We start from the raw sequence: 17,833 nt of genomic DNA, 5'->3' as shown, positions 1-17,833 counted from the left end.
GGTCGTTGGCCCTGCGGGGGTCAGACCACGTTCAGGAAGGGCTGTCTGAAACCAGGAGCTGACGAAATGTCGCGGGGTTTCTCTCGAGCTACTGCTAAGCAATATGGGACGCCGTCTTGAAAGTGACGGGTTCGTTAATCATTGTCATCAACATCGAAGGCAGCCTACGGGCAACCCTTCAGATACGTTCTGCAAACGGCCACAGACCTGTAATGAGACACCAACCTCGGCTCTACTCAATATTAGTAAGTCCGTAAGTCTGAAAGGCTGTAATCACGCACTCTTATAATTCCAGCCCATCACGAATGCGCCGCGCTGATCACCACACAGCATAAGCTATTTAGAATAACAACACTCCTTTAAAGTCTGTCGCAAAACAGTCTCCCACTCAAGAATGGATCCTGAGCATCTTTCGTGAACTGGTTCCTGCTCTTTGGGCCGGAGACCCCGGTTAAAATGGACTGGCCGCATCATGCAAGGTTTGCACGCGGGTAACAGCAGCAGATTACCTTGGGCTGTGGATCGTAAATGCTATCCACTATGGTCCGCTGAGGCCGCCGGTACTACACAACTCCTCGCTGAGATGGGACGGAGCGGATTGATGCAGGCTGTTGTTGACGAGGAGGATAGAGTTTGTCAACGTTTCCGTATTTTGTTCGGTAGCCAATGCAACTCGTCTCGTATCATGGTCCTGATATTCGGGCTTACACATTTGTAATTTTCGAGTTGCAGAGCATACAGACGCAACCATTCCCAAGTTGGATAATTTTGCGTCCAATTGTGCAGCTACAGTGCCAACATGAGCTTTAATACCACTACGTAGACTTTCACGACTAATGTTATTATTCATATTCGGTGTATTGGTTGGGTTACAATGTGCAGCTGTCATGTCAGTCTGAGCTCTGCATTCTCCAATACCTGACACAGCCAAAGCAAGTCAAGTTGTTGCGTGGTCAAATGTGCCCTGATCGTTTTTGTTTTTCAGCAAAACTGGCTTTTATTTGGCCGTGTCGGGTGGTGGAGGGTCCCTTTCCCGTTCCGATGACATACGTGCACATCATCGAAACGAAACCGCAAAAAAAACCCCAAACTAAAATAACTTTATCGGTAGCGAGGCTCCCACAAGGCCAAGTGGGAGGGCAAGTGGCACAGTTTGGCGCCAGCTATCATAGAGCGCCGTCGTGTCGTTTCGGTTCTCTGCGGTGAGCACAATGTCTTTAAAAAACAACGGCGCTACGCCTCTCTAAATTTAATTAACGTTGAGCTGCTTGCGCGTTCTGAGATTTAGAGGTGAGCGGGGCCCACCCCCTGTAACTTGCAGACATCTCAGAACGGGAAAGGGTTAAATGCAAGTGCGCGTCTCTCGACAATGTACAAAAAAGCGGGACGTGTACATTTTCTCGGGGGGGATGAACCAGGAGCACACACCATGCGTGACCGAGCATTTCAAAATACTGCGGCTTCGTGGTGGTGGAGTCAGTTATGTTTAAACAGCATTCTAGCGGCAGCGTTTGAGGGAGCATGCTTCCAATTCTTGAAGGGATACTACACATTAGCCAGAACGTTCCAACAACAATCTTGAGATGGAAAATCGACTTAAGTTGTTCATGCAGCTCGGAACACTTTGGGTCAAGGGCTAAGTCAAAGCCACGTTAATTGTCAGTTATTAAATTCATTGCATCACTGCACATTCTTTATTTGGTGGAGCGTTGGCGCAGTGGTTAGTGCACTATGCTACGAACTCCGTGACCTGAATTTGGTATCCCGGCCATGGCTAAAATCAGTGGCGAGTGATACGTGAACCGGTCCTGCCCACCCCTCCCACACCATCACCAACCAACACGACCAGCGTGGTGAAGTATGGTCAAACAACCCCAATGATTGACATGGCACGGTGGGGGGGGGGGGGAGGCCTTAATCCAGCAGTGGCTTAACAAAGTGCTGAAAAATCCACCCAAGTATTTACTTTGTTATGCAACAGCAACGGGGTCGACGGCACTTTGCGTGCGCCGTACCAACAACCGGCAGCGCTTCGAAAGAGGAGGTTGGTTGAATTTTGGGCATCACGAAGACAAGCGAAGCTAATATAACGCTAGGAGCGCCGTGAGACCTCTGTTGCCAGCGGTGAAGTGTAATTGACAGCAGAGGCTTAACCCGGGGGTGGGGATCTGAGCCATGGACTTTCAGCAGGTGAACTTCTCGTCTCAAGGCACACTCGTGCGCACACGCACACACGCTGCCTCTGGGAATCCATGTCTCCATTATCTACACAATCTAAACATTTGAAAGCAATACCACAAGGGGTTTCTGTTGGCCCGGCTTGAATTGAACAAGCTACAAGCATTCCTTTACTTCTCCGCGGACTGAACTTAAAGTGCTTTTGTCAGGATATCCTGTGTTCGCCGGAAAACAAACCCATTGCACGTGTTATATCTCTGACCTGCGTTGCACTGGGAGATCTGCTTAGCTGCCGGCCCCTGCACGTGACTAACCAAAGCTTGAGCCGAGCGGTGCACATATCCGGCAGTGATGAACGCACATCGTACGCCCATAGCCCTGTTTTCCGAACACCGCTCCGTGAAAAACTCCCCCCCCCCCCCCAATGATGCGTGGGTCACCACGGGAGGGGGTGGGGGGAGTTGTTTGACCATACTTCACCACGCCGGTCAGTGTGTGATGGTGATAACACGCTGGGGACGTCGACCGCGGGCCGCCAAGTTTGCAGTGCAGTGCACCCAACCGCTCTGCCACCACTCCGCCCCAAAAGATGTCAAAGAAATTGTCCATTTCTCTCGCAGGATAGTTAATCGGGCGATGCACCTTCCTTCACATATCCGTCCGTCGACATAAAACATAAAAAAAAAACATTTCCTGCGCAACCCGTCAGCCACACGGAATTGTGGGAGTGCAAACTTCCATAAGCATATTTTCAAGACAAGCAAACTCCAGACCGGTTTTGACATACAATGTCTAAATCAGCAGAGCACTATTGCAGAACAGTGGTCTGTTCGCAGTGTGATCAGACTTGCATTTACTGCTCACTATAACCCTGGCCAAGTACGAGCGGTTGACATTGTGTATTAACCGTAAACAGCTCTTCAGTGCGCCGATAATCACGTGCAAATGCACGAGGTGAGGTGGGGATATCTGCATTTATAATTCTAAATTTTTAGTAATGGGTCTAAGTTATAATGTAGTCCTGCACTCGTTTTACATGATACTGCCTGGGGTACGATGTCTTGTATTTTACACGTTCTCAGTGTTGGCCACCCACGTGTTCATTGTTTGTCACGTAATGTGCCCCGAGATGCCTTTATCTGATGCGAAGTGCGCAATATTAATAAACAAAACACCATCGGTGATGCCCCTGCTGCTGCCGCCGCTGCTGCATTGACAGTGGTGCGTGAGCACAAATGGCAACCACGACCCAGCACGTTCGTCAAGAAACACTGTGGCTTCCTGAACAAGAACCGTACTGAAGACCCAGCGAAGAAGCAGCCCTGGGTTCTCTCTGAAGAACCAATGACAGTTGGGACCACTCCCAACTGCGCCCCAACAACGTCGACAACCACGCGAGGAAGAAGAAGTATTCGTGGGATATTTCCTCCATAGATGAAAAGGGTGCAGACTATCAGGCGTTCATCGCCAAAGACTGCCCCAATACAACGCACGTACTCTGTGCGTGAGGGGTTGTGTGAGAGGCTGTTGTTGTGTGAGGGTTCTTGTCGCGACAAGCGAGGTGTGCCGGGAGAGGTGCGTTGTGGGTGATGAGTATCGAGAATGGGGGGGCTCTTACTGCCGCTGGAGCGCCTGCTTGACGGGGAAGCGCTTGCCGCAGCTGCGGCAGCGGAAGTCCTTCTCCTCGGGGCCGCGCTGGTGCAGCGTCTGCACGTGCTCGGCCAGGACGCTGGCGCTGGGGAAGCTGCTCTCGCACTGCGGGCACGCGTGGCAGCCCGGGCCTACGAGAGACGCAGCATCGGCACGCGTCGTGATCCTCCTCATCGTCAACAACCGCACGAGATGGGCGGAACTCGTGGCGTTTGTGTTCGACGTCGCTTCGAGCGTTGGACGGGGTTCTAACGGAGTGCTCTTTGCCGATAACATCGGGCAACCCAGCGGCATTTGTATCACACCCTTGGCTGACGAAACGCAGAAGGCTGTCAAACGGTCCACACTTTGCTTGCTGGAAACAGATTATGCTGGATAATAAATATCGGTCTGCAGAGCCAATAGGCGGATGGACTAAACACTCTGCAGAAGTGAGGGTTGGTGAACCACACACATCAGTTTAACACGTAGGCTTTCGCGACCAATATTATTCATAATAAAGGTTTTTGGGTTAGATCGCGTTATTTATAAATGTGTCGTAACCCTCAACCACCCGACATGGCCAATCAGCAAAAAAAGTGTCACGTTGACAAAAGACAAATAATTCACTACTTTAGCCCACCGGTGTGTTGAAGAGTGAATCCACAACATTTACAGTTTGAGTACGACGTTTCGCTGGTAATTACATCCAGCATCATCGGGCATTGCCCGATGATATGAAGAACCACACAAATGTTGTGAAACTCCTCTCCCGTGGCTTGCTCGGATAAGTCGATACAGAATAGTCTGTACTGAAATAATCTGTCCCGTCTGTATTGGAATCGAGTGTTGTTTTCTCCTATTGATTCGGTATCCTCCCACTTGCAAAGACTCATTAATTGGCCGTCAACCAACTTTTATATATAGTGGACCACAGAGCTTGGGCAATTATCGTCGCTGGATCACCGCGTGGCTGCCTTCCTGTTTGGGTTCTCCTCGCGCCTCTTCGAGAGGGAGGGGATACTGTTGCAAGTTGAAATTCTTATATTTCGATAATGCTCATGGCGAACAGCGGTGCCCAAACTCTGGCAGTGGTAACAAAGGAAAAAAAGCTGGCAGTTAGGCTTGTTGAAAACTTGTTCGTGAGTAGGTTTTACGTATGCACAATAGAGACCCGATGCACAGAACTTTTCTAACCAAGTAAAGTACATTCCAGCCATTGTCAATCCACTGATGGATGTAAGTCTACCCGTGCCATGTTTGTGAGGGATTTTACTTTTGATTCGACTTCACCACGCTGGTGAAAGGGATACAACGGTGGGAATGCTTGAGAAGAGCGGAAAGTGCGAAGGGCAGATCCACGGCAACCAATAAACGCCCGTTTAAAAAGCGACAGTGCAAACGATTAACTCATTGATTTTAAAAAAATAACCATCAACACGTTTGTCAATAATTGTGCTTCGTGCACCGCCACCAATGCAGCAGCAGCAGCACCACCAAATAATTTGTCTCACTTTGATTTGGCAGGAGGTGCGGCCGTGTTCATTGTTTGAAAACTTCCTGAACACAAAAAAGGACTCCAAAATTGAGCACTACAGAATGCAGACATTGCGAACGATTGCACTGACGGTAGCTCGCTATCAGCCATTTTAAAATCTCGCTATCAGACATTCCTGAATGGCCGATAGTGATATGCAAACTGTGGCAGGATCGGATTATCACGGTTGGCTATGCACGGTGCGAAATAATTTCAACGTACATCCACGCATACAGAGGACGTCCTGTACGAGCTCCATGGGTTGTCAAAAAACGGGCCGTAAATTAACCCCGGCATGACCTCATGACTTTTGGAACAAACTTCGCAGACCAGCAGGAAGACGTGCTCCACGGACCTCTCTTTCTCTTGCTCATATTAATAGCCACGTGTTTACACCAATGAGGGAATTGTTTGAATAATACACACGCACAATGCCCGTAAATAGCCTTTGGGTTCCACAGCGTGATCTGTTTATAGATGCCCCGCTAAAATAATAGGGTAATAATCAGCATCGTTGCGGGGAACAGAATTAACACAATGCAAACGAAAACGATATGCCTCTTTTACATAACTATGCCTCCACATACAACATTCACATATTTTTTTACACATCCCTATCGATCACAGGGCAATTCTGAGAGTGCAAGATATATTTAGTCCATCAGTCTATTGGCATTCCCGACCAATATTATGCATCAGCATTGCTTCAACACAAGCAAACTCCAGGCTGATTTCGAGGTTACAGCGTCTCATCAGCAGTGTCAGGCTTGCTTTAAGCATGCTGTGTGAACTGCCAAATGTCTACATCTGGCAGTTCACACCCGTGTGCTGGAGGCCAAACCTACAACGTTTACAATTGACACATTTTGTTCACATGACAAACCTAACTAATTGGCTGTGTCAGGTGGTGGTGAGTTTATGACACATTCATATTTACGTGATCTAAGCCCAAAACGCTATCAAACCAAACTAAACTTTTTATTTTACCACGCAAGGCCCACTGAGCTGTGTAACTCTTTTTCAGAAACGACCTGGCCACAAATGATAGCTCAATGAAGTGGCTTGTCATATCGAAATCATATCGACATTTTTACTTATCATATTGAAATTTGGTTTAACACGTAGGCTTTCGCGACCAATATTATTCATAATAAAGGTTTTTGGGTTAGATCGCGTTTATTTATACATGTGTCGTGACCCTCCACCACCCGACACGGCCAATCAGCAAAAAAAGTGTCACGTTGACAAAAGACAAAGAATTCACTACTTCAGCCCACCGGTGTGTTGAAGAGTTAATCCACATTTACAGTTTGAGTACGACGTTTCGCTGGTAAATACATCCAGCGTCATCGGGCAATTCGCCAAAATGGTAAAGCCCTCGCTTGCTCCCGGTTTTATATAGAGCAGCAGGGTGACGTCATCACTTAACTCCTATCAGGTGCAATGATTAGAGGCGGAGGGGGGGGGGGTATTGTAATTATATAATCGATTAGTAATCAGTTATTGGTTATGATTAGTAATGAGTTGTAGATTAGTAATTCTTTAAATCAAAATGTAATGTGTATTATTTAATAATACGCTTCCAGGCCGCACTAAGCCGGTAGCTGTCAGAGCGATTAAAGTTATTCTTGTTCCTCTCAATTTCAAAGGATTCTCTAATTAGTCTTTGCCAGTAATAATTAGTTTTTACACACCACTGCAACATTGTCAAAATCAATTGAGTGTCCTTGTTGACAAGCATGTTCTGCCACTGCCGACAGTTGTGTTTGAGATAATTTAATATTTCTCTGATGTTCTTTTAGTCTTACGCTGATGTTACGTCCCGTCTGCCCAATGTAGCAGCTGCCACATGAACAATTAATCCGATATACACCTTCTGTTGATAGTTTAGGTAATGCGTCTTTAGTGCAAGATACTAGTTTTTGAATTTTGTGTACTGTACCAAATCTTACTGTAATGTTTTGCTTTTGCAAAACACGGGCTAATTTGTCAGTTACTCCTGAGATATATGGAATTTTTATTGTTTTAACAATCTGGTCGCTTTCAGCAGTATTGCTTTGCGATCGTGATTTGGCATTCAGTGCTCTGTTAATTTGAGCATTATTGTAGCCATTCTGTCGTAGTGCGTCTTTAACGTGTTTAATCTCTCTCACTAGACTCTCACCATCTGACACTGTTTTAGCCCGATGTATGAGCGTCATGATAAGAGGAAGATTTCTGAGCTGGATGATGATGTGATTCTGCATTCAGATAGGCATCAGTGTGCATTTGCTTTCTGTAAACGCTGTATGTTATTTTAAAAAAAAAAATTCAGAACATCTTGTGAATGCGATTAAAGATATTAAACTCACTCCTGATGATATTCTGGTAAGTTTTGATGTGATTTCTCTATTCACTAAGGTTCCAGTGGACGAATCGCTTAAATTACTTGATACACTAGTAAAGAATACCGGTTTACCAAAGATATTCCGAAACTTGCTGGCCATTGTTTAAATAACACTTACTTCTTATGGAGAGGAGATTTCTTTAAACAAAAGGAAGGAGCAGCAATGGGTTCTCCTTTATCCCCTGCTATAGCAAATTTGTACGTGGAAAACTTTGAAATAAGAGCACTTGCCTCGAGCACATTAAAACCATCCTTTTGGTTTAGGTATGTGGATGACACTTTGGTTGTCTGGCCACATGGTAAAGATACACTTAATGATTTTCTAAATCATCTCAATGCACAAAACCCGGCCATCCAGTTCACCATGGAAATGGAGGTGAATAACACACTCCCATTCCTAGATATTTTGCTTGGACATGGCCTAAACGGTAAAATAACATACACGTTTACAGAAAGCAAACGCACACTGATGCCTATCTGAATGCAGAATCACATCATCATCCAGCTCAGAAATCCTCTCTTATCAAGACGCTCATACATCGGGCTAAAACAGTGTCAGATGGTGAGAGTCTAGTGAGAGAGATTAAACACGTTAAAGACGCACTACGACAGAATGGCTACAATAATGCTCAAATTAACAGAGCACTGAATGCCAAATCACGATCGCAAAGCAATACTGCTGAAAGCGACCAGATTGTTAAAACAATAAAAATTCCATATATCTCAGGAGTAACTGACAAATTAGCCCGTGTTTTGCAAAAGCAAAACATTACAGTAAGATTTGGTACAGTACACAAAATTCAAAAACTAGTATCTTGCACTAAAGACGCATTACCTAAACTATCAACAGAAGGTGTATATCGGATTAATTGTTCATGTGGCAGCTGCTACATTGGGCAGACGGGATGTAACATCAGCGTAAGACTAAAAGAACATCAGAGAAATATTAAATTATCTCAAACACAACTGTCGGCAGTGGCAGAACATGCTTGTCAACAAGGACACTCAATTGATTTTGACAATGTTGCAGTGGTGTGTAAAACTAATTATTACTGGCAAAGACTAATTAGAGAATCCATTGAAATTGAGAGGAACAAGAATAACTTTAATCGCTCTGACAGCTACCGGCTTAGTGCGGCCTGGAAGCGTATTATTAAATAATACACATTACATTTTGATTTAAAGAATTACTAATCTACAACTCATTACTAATCATAACCAATGACTGATTACTAATCGATTATATAATTACAATACCCCCCCCCTCCGCCTCTAATCACTGCACCTGATATGAGTTAAGTGATGACGTCACCCTGCTGCTCTATATAAAACCGGGAGCAAGCGAGGGCTTTACCATTCTGGCGAATTGCCCGATGACGCTGGATGTATTTACCAGCGAAACGTTGTACTCAAACTGTAAATGTGGATTAACTCTTCAACACACCGGTGGGCTGAAGTAGTGAATTCTTTGTCTTTTGTCAACGTGACACTTTTTTTGCTGATTGGCCGTGTCGGGTGGTGGAGGGTTACGACACATTTATAAATAAACGCGATCTAACCCAAAAACCTTTATTATGAATATCGAAATTTATATAAATTTTGGATTTTCATATCGAAATTTATAGCAGCCAAATTCTCCAAATGCATGTTTCTAAATGTGAAGGGAAAAATCGGAGGACCCAGAGAAAAAGCCACGTGACCACGGGGAGAACGTGCAAACTCGAAACATATAGGCATCAGGGTCAGAATCGAACCCACGACCTCTTCCATACTAGGCGGGGTCGATAACATCTCGCCAAATTCGGGTTGCCAAATGTTGCCAACAATTGCATGAGGGCAGAACAATTCTTGGGCACAACCAGGTGCAAGCGCTTGTGCCCAATTTATGAGGAAGGTGATATTTCAACTAAAATCATTTAAACTTGTGAAAACACCGCACAGCATTCGCTCACTCTCGAAGAGGGAGAACGACTCGGAGGCACGATGAACATCACGCCACCGCCGCACCCCATTCATTGATATTCACGACAGCATTCAACGTTACGCGGATCTGTTTGTACGCAGAGGGCACGCAACCCAACGGAGATTGTTCCTTTCAGCGAGGCGCAACATGTTCTTTGTTTTAAAAGTAAACAAACACGAAAATAACCGAGATAAAAAATATAAACGGCGTGCCTCCCCCCCCCATCCCGTGCTCCATTCATCTTCCGCAGCTCGTCGCAAGCTCCACCGCCCCCCAACCACCCCCCAACCCCCCCACCCCCGCCTCCACTGGGTTCTCATCCACAAACCCCACGTTCACGAATGCGCAGCCTCAAACCTTTCCCGGTGACGAGCGGCACACAGACTGCGCAGCTCCCCCATGTTTAACATGTCGACAAATCCGTCCCTTCGTCGTCATCATCACGTCGGGATTGTGGTCTGGGATGTGACCGAATTGACTAATTTCTTTGTTTGTGATAATCTGTTTTGTTGTTTGTGGTTTTTAATTCTTTTGGTGGCATTTCTTAATTTGTTCATCTACTTATTTTTATTTTGCTAGGTCGCGGGGTTTTCATTTCGTGTGCGTGTTGGGCTTCTTTCGTGCCGTGCGTAGCCAATCGAGTATATGGGATTTTGTCCTTATATGTAATTCATGTACAGCGCTTTGGGATGCTGTTGGCATGAATGAAGCAATATAAAATGAATACATTATTCGCAGCCATGTTCAAGCCACCTCTCGCGATCCTGCGATGTAACAAATACATGAAGGCCCTGCTGCACGAGTCGATTTCGTCGCTCCATCTGACTTGCCGGATGTCCCCTCGGACGTGTTCCGTTCCCCGGCTGCCACTCCGTGACAAGAGTGTGGCACGTTAAACAAATGCCCCTTCATGGGAGCTCTCAATGATGCAGGGCAAAATGCCGCAGATCACGTGGTGAACGTTTGAGAGTGGCAGCCGAGGAATTGGAATGCGTCCGAGAGTGCGTCCACTAAGGAGACTCAACGATGAAATCAGCTCGTGTCTGTAGGTGTCAGGTCGAATGTAAGACAATCATAAATTGGCTGAAAACATCTTAATATTTAGGGCATTGTAGACCTTGGGAAATTGTTTGCACTGTCTCAACCACCGCCTGGCTGCTTAGTTCCCATTTGTCTGTGGTTCCTCACGCCTCCGAGTAATTTTACCTTCTCTTGAGATAGAGGGAGAGCGGCACAGCAAGTAAACACCGTGCCTCTAGCAACATTTCAAAGATTATATTCCTACATCACAGCACCGCAAGAGATTATATTTTATAGCGACAGCTTGGGGAAGGCCTTCATTCAGTTAATCCGGCAGACGATTGACCATGGCCAACGGCTGGTGATCGAGGAGATTTTATTTCTATGACGGGCAAGGGAGTAGGGGAGAGCGGGGAGGGGGAAGGGGTAGGGGAGAGAGGGGGGGGGCGACTTCTCACGCGTGCCCGCGTTTCCGAGAGCCTTGGCAGAAGACACACTCCGCGGACGACCGCGCAGGGGGAGTTTCTGGGGAAGTGGCCGCATGCACGAGACACGCTTTATGTTGTGATTGAAAGCAGGGCCCGGCTCTTCCGGCTCATCCGGCTCTTTTGCCGGCATGTCGCGCGCGGACTCGCGGGCCACGCCACCGCTGCAGCGTCATCGGCGGCATCGGCGGAGCGGTGGATGTGGATTTTCAACAAAAGTTTGTTTCCTGCGCATAATTAGCCTGGCACTCGGCCAGAAGGCGATCTTTCCTTTTTTTTGCTCGTTATCGCGGATAAGCATCTGAATGGATTCAAAGCAGGCGCGGCGCACGTGCACATCAAAGCGACGGACGCAACGGGAGCCCCAGCGTTGGTCTGATAATTCAAATAAATAAAAAACAAAGTTGGACAAATTTTCAACAAAGACAAGGCAGACACCGCGAGCCGGGTTTGCGGATATTTCTCTCGGGAGGACACATTCGTAGTAACTACGTAGTAACTACGTAGTAACTACGGTCATTCCCACGTCGGTGCGCACATCGTGCCGAGCGGCACTGCCGCGTGGCTTTTCGCGGTTGCACTGCCGTGCAGCTTTCTGCCGCTGCGCTTTTCGGGTTGCGCCGCACGTCGATCAGTGCGGGGGCATCAGACGTTTCGCTCCACGTGCCCCGGCAGCGTCTTGACACGCGCGACTCGAAACGAAACGTCGGGCATCGCGGCCCAACAGCGTGCGGTACAACCCCCCGAAAACATACCAGCGGACCGCCATGGCGAGTGTTCGACGGCGTTCTACCGTAACATCGCGTGCCGGTGTTTCTGTGTCAACCGCTGCGCTCTCGTGCGTTTGATTTTGTGTTTCTCATGTGCCGGAAGGCACGCGGCAGATTTTGACTTCACAAATTCACGACAACGCTATTCGTGCGCACACTGTCAATTTTGTCGCTACAAATTTCAAGCTATCCAACGGCTTTGTTCAGCCACTCCAAAGGGTTCCTTATTGAATTGTAATTTTGGTGACGTTTTACTTACGTGAAATGTGGGAGGGTGGGGGGCACTGTGGCGAGATGTTAACTACCTCGCCTGGTATACAGGATATCGTGGGTTCAATCCCGATCCTGGCACCTGTATATTTGGAGTTTGCATGTTCTCTCTGTGATCATGTTTAGTTTTCTCCGGATCCTCCGGTTTTTCCATCCACACTTAGAAACATGCGTGTAGAGTAGTTGGCTGCTATAAATGTCCACATGATAAGCCACTTCGTTGAAATATCATTTGTGGTCAGGTCGCTTCTGAAAAAGAGCTATGTAGCTAAGTGGGCCTTACCTGGTAAAATAAAAAAATAAAAATTGTACTTAAACCGTTTCCACAGAATCAAGATCCTGAAATAGACGGCCGCACTCGTGGTCAAAGCTGTTGATACCACCACCGCACCTCGCCAATCGTCTGCTACCCTCCGCCAGATATTCACCAGATTCCAGATAGATCCAAGACCTGCACTGATTAGTTTCCCACCATCTGCTCTTCGGTGTGCCGTACATCGGCGTGTATATCAAAACAGTGCGGTATACGTTGGCGAACGGAAGGAAACAAAATACTTTTTTTTATTTGTATGAGGTCCAATTAGCATTTTAACCATACCACAAACTTCCACGGAGATTCATCGTAAACATTAAATAAACTGGCGTGCAGCTTACAGTTTCAGCTCCGTTTCTGTTATGTAGGTTTACTTCTCGATTATAAATTATTTGCAGATAAAGAACTAAACATAAATGAAAAAAATCATGTACACGCACGACTTCTGTAACGCTTCCCAATGTGAGTTTTGTCCTCGGGAGCATTTCATTTAGCGGTGGTGATGGTAGCGCTCGCGCACATCAGGTGGGCAGGAAGCCACGATCAGACTACGGTGCTCAAGATAGCAGCTCTGCCTGGGACGGGCAACCCCTTAACAATCATAATAATCAACACGTTCATTTGTCCAGCGTCATGTTTCAGAGACACCGTCACAAGGCCTAGGCCAGTGACAGCGCTGGAGTAGAGAGAGGCGCGGGTGACTTTCGGTCTCGAAGGCTACCTGCAACAAGGGGAAACGTACCTTCCGTACCCACCCAGATCGATGGCGTTCAAGTAACTGCTTTTAAATCGCGAGCATGTTCATCGCGGCCTTCAGTTGGTGTTTACAACAGCCTGGTTGGGCGCTGGCACAGTGTCCCGGATAGTATGAGGACCATTGATGGGATTTTAAGTTGCATTTTTTCATTTGAATTCTTCTTTTGCATTGTATATATTGTTTGTATTTTGTGATTAAATGTAAATGTTGTGGGCTTACTCTCCAACACACCTGTGTGTTGTACTAGTAATGAATTGGCATGTTTTTTTACACGACAAACCTTAGTAATTGGCCGTGTCGGGTGGTGGCGGGTTTCACGGCACATTTATATTTACACAATCATAACCTTAAACACCTATATTACGGTTAATTATGATTCTAAAATGTTGTTAGTTTTAATGTTAGGTTATAAACACTTAGTATGTGCTGGGTGAAATGTGGGCTAAAGTTTTGCCCAATCCTGGCCCAGGTGGCAAAAATATTCAATAAACTTAACTAATGATGCTTTTACATGTATGTATGTTGAACTTCTTTCGCACTGTACATAGCCAACTGTGCTAATCGGAGGTACGGGGGAAGGCCAACAAACTAAACACAAAAAGAAGTTCTAAATAAATTAGTTTTCAATCGAGATTTCAAAGTGCATCCATTGCTCCAGTGGCTTCCTAATATTGGAAGGAAGAGCATTAGAGACGGCCGCAGAAGCGCATATGAAAGAACGCAATGCAGCGACCATCTTTGTTCGATGGCGAGCCAAAAGCCGGCAAAAGCCACTGCGAGGATGTTTAATGAACATTTCGTGAAACTTTTTAGATCGAAGGTCATTGGGCTAAAGCTGTCTTTACGGTTCTGCTTGGCGGGGAATGTGGCCGGCAAGGTTTGTCATGGCTTGTCATGGCTTCACGCTGACGCTTTGTTCATCCTGGATCGTCTTTGTGAGAGTCACCGAGCCCACCGTTACAGAGAGGACACCGATTATGCTTTCAACCCGAGTTGGAAAGCAGTTAAATGAAGTAGCCGTTACATTAAAAATCTTAAATACCGAACTCGAAAATCACTGCATTACGCATTGGGATCCTAGGATGGAATGGACATTCTACATTATAATAATTCTTACTTAGAATTTTGTGTATTTTCGTTATTAAATTTACCCACGTTGCACCAGACTCTCAGACAAAGCGACGTTTACAGGAGAGGCTCCCTACTAATCTGCAAGCAGAGGACAAGCCCTGTGTGAGGCCCAGGGATTTACTCCAGCTCTTTCAAACGCCCATGCTAGCACGTAACAACACGGATAATTTGAGGGTGGCTGCACAGGAGGTTGCTTAAATGAAATCCACACTTTTAGCGAAGATCAAAGACGCAAATAATAAGGGAGACAAAAGCGTCCCAACGCTAAATAAACGCGAGCTCGAGCTCCAAATCCACGCGAATCCATAATCAAGGCTCAACGCATACCTCTTTCCAAAGGCTCTTTGAGCCGTTCCTCTTCCTCTCTCCTGATTGGCTCTTCGTCGCGCAGCTCCTCCCCCTCCTCAGTGTCGCTGTCCAGGTAACCAATCAGAAGCTCCTCGTCGGTCTCTATTTCATCCACAGCCAAGTAGAAAATGTTCTCTCCCTCCTAGGAAAATATCACATCTCAGCGAGCGCAGCGGCGGACACACAGACCAAAGAGGGAATAACAACAATAACATTTTAGTACATTTGGGTGGTGCAGTGCCTCACGAGTAAGAAGCTCCTGGGTTTGATTCCCAACTCGAGCTCCTTTCTGCGTGGTCTTTGTATGTTCTTCCACTATTCTGCATGGGTTTTCTCCAGGTTCTTAGGTTTTTATCCCATAGCTAATAAAAAAAACCCCATACAATATTACCGGTATTGGCCAAACATCCAAATGCTGGAAAATAACCTGCAAAACTGCCTCATTTGGCGAGCCAGGGCTATAGCACCTCGACGCCCATGGGAATCACAGCATCTGCACGATGCACCAACGCTCGACTCCACCGTGCTGGTATTACAGGGCATGCATGGCCACCGCCACCAGGCACTCAATAACTGCACTCTATTGTCAAGATCAAAGCCACATAACCATCGGGAAATTAAATAGAGGGTACTTTTTTGTTTTAAACGTGGCCCCCTGGGCATGTTGACCTCGACTGAGTCACTCACAGACACTGGCAGCTTCTCTCAACCGTGAGTCATTTCCTGATCGTTTGTCAAAAACAAAACCACGGACGGTGCTTGACATTTGATCTATTCGTTACGAATTGTATCCCTAACGAAGAAACATTTCACGCAAGGATTAGTTTCAATGGGGCATTGTGAGAGGACTCGAAAGGATAACAACAAATGCCACTGGAAAATATTGTTCACGGAAGACTCGTCGTATGCTGGTGGAGTAAACACGATTACATTGATTTAATTTGTTCGTGGAGAGACCGACTTTGTGTTAACGCCTGTGGTTAGTGCACATTAACCACAGGCAGCAGCAGCAGCAGCCAGGAATAATGCAATGACCCATATCTGGGTGCTAAGCCATCCAACATTCCCAATGGCAACGATTGCGAGCGCAGGTGAACGGAGACGGAGATTGTGATACCGGTGCCCCCACGGGAACTCAACAAAGCCACACCTGGATGGGGCAGCGAACGGTAACGCTGTGCTTGAGCCACGCCGCGCGTGGCACCGGTGGCTTTGAAGAAAGAAGCGCGCGTGTAAAAGCATCGCTCGCTCGCTCGCAACAACGCAACAACGCGCCTGGCCCGCCGCCATTCAAGCACCGGGGGGATAACTTTACGAAAGCGGCACGGGGGGTGGGGGGGGCTGCGTCCCATTGAAGGCGCTGCGCCTCATTATGCAGCAGCCTCTCTGCAAAGTGCAACAGCACATTCACGCCGCCGTGAAGTAGGACGACACGTTCACACACACACACGACCAAAAACAGAGCCAGCGGTTGTTTCCATTGTGCATATCGCCAGCCGACACCCCCGCAAAACACCACCCCCGCCGTCCCACACTTCCATGGAATGGAAAGCCATAGCGGGGGAGCACCAGAGGAACAGTACACGGTAATATTCTTGGGTTGTTCGGTAAAGTCACGTAGATAGATTCAAAGAAAATAACAAAAAATAACCTATCTACGTGACTTTACCAAAAGACCCAATAATATGAATTCCTGCAGTCACGAAAGCTCTAAGTCAAGTACACAGCAATAACTCAAAACTATGAACCATTATTTTTTATTTTACCAGGTAAGGCCCACTGAGCTATAAAACTACTTTCAGAAGCCACCTGGCCACAAGTGATAAGCTCAACAAGGTGGCTTATCACGTGAAAATGTTTTTTTTTCTATAGCATAAATCCCACGACCGCAGGTCTGGCTCAAGAGCGAGTCCGCTGATGGATCACTGCGCTGGCAAAACGTAGAAAGTGTAAGCGGCTCTACATTACCGCGGTAAAATTTAGCGCGCCTGGCAGAATATTGCGAGCACCTGTGACCACTTTGCACGCGCGCTCGTGCGCGTGCACGCGTTCGTGCGCGCGCGTGAGTTACAGGAGAGCGTTGTCGTTCCCTCAAACCGGCCGCGTGAACGTTCGTGCATTGACAGAAGCGCCCCCGGTTATGGTTGCGCTCCGTATAGACTGAGCTGCATGAATGTGTTCTGCAAGTCCATCATGAACGTAAGTGCAGTATTTATAAAGCAATAATTTGCACTTGTTAGAAACCTTATAAATGATAACAAACACAAACTACCGAGTTGAACAAAGCATATTATAAAACAGCTGAAACAAAAATATATCCAAGAGGCTGACTTCCAACGGTTGGGAGTTCCACAACCGGGGGGCACCAGTAGAGAGTTCCACAACCAGGGGTCCCAGTAGAGAGTTCCACAACCAGAGGGTACCAGTAGAGAGTTCCACAACCGGGGGGCACCAGTAGAGAGTTCCACAACCGGGGGGCACCAGTAGAGAGTTCCACAACCGGGGGGCACCAGTAGAGAGTTCCACAACCGGGGGGCACCAGTAGAGAGTTCCACAACCGGGGGGCACCAGTAGAGAGTTCTACAACCAGGGGGCACCAGTAGAGAGTTCCACAACCGGGGGGCACCAGTAGAGAGTTCCACAACCGGGGGGCACCAGTAGAGAGTTCCACAACCGGGGGGCACCAGTAGAGAGTTCCACAACCAGGGGGCACCAGTAGAGAGTTCCACAACCGGGGGGCACCAGTAGAGAGTTCCACAACCGGGGGGCACCAGTAGAGAGTTCCACAACCAGGGGGTCCCAGTAGAGAGTTCCACAACGAGGGGGTCCCAGTAGAGAGTTCCACAACGAGGGGGTAGCAACAGAGAGTTCCACAACCAGGGGGTCCCAGTAGAGAGTTCCACAACGAGGGGGTCCCAGTAGAGAGTTCCACAACCGGGGAGACCACCACAGTAAACGCCGATCACCCCGAGAACGTGACCACCATCGAGGTTCTCGTAGGAGGTCACCATCGTCAGATATTAAACACCTTATAAGGGACGTGACA

The 17,833-nt window shown here is 47.2% G+C and overlaps 1 protein-coding gene across 1 annotated transcript in view; it reads right to left on the bottom strand.

The window, feature by feature from the left end:
- The window catches only part of PRDM5 (PR/SET domain 5), a 135,651-nt gene that overhangs the window by 103,516 nt on the left and 14,302 nt on the right, over positions 1-17,833 (bottom strand). Inside the window, exons 4-5 of the mRNA XM_032969301.2 lie at positions 14,767-14,929; positions 3,797-3,959 (exon numbers count right to left, since the gene is read on the bottom strand). Of these exons, the coding sequence (XP_032825192.1) occupies positions 3,797-3,959; positions 14,767-14,929 (326 nt within the window). The remainder of the gene's footprint in view (positions 1-3,796; positions 3,960-14,766; positions 14,930-17,833) is intronic.

This window comes from Petromyzon marinus, chromosome 41, assembly GCF_048934315.1.
Source record: "Petromyzon marinus isolate PM22_M1 ecotype Great Lakes invasive population chromosome 41, UKy_Petmar_22M1.pri1.0, whole genome shotgun sequence".
NCBI classification, from domain to species: Eukaryota; Metazoa; Chordata; class Hyperoartia; order Petromyzontiformes; family Petromyzontidae; genus Petromyzon; species Petromyzon marinus.
This window is presented reverse-complemented; position numbering and strand designations above follow the sequence as displayed.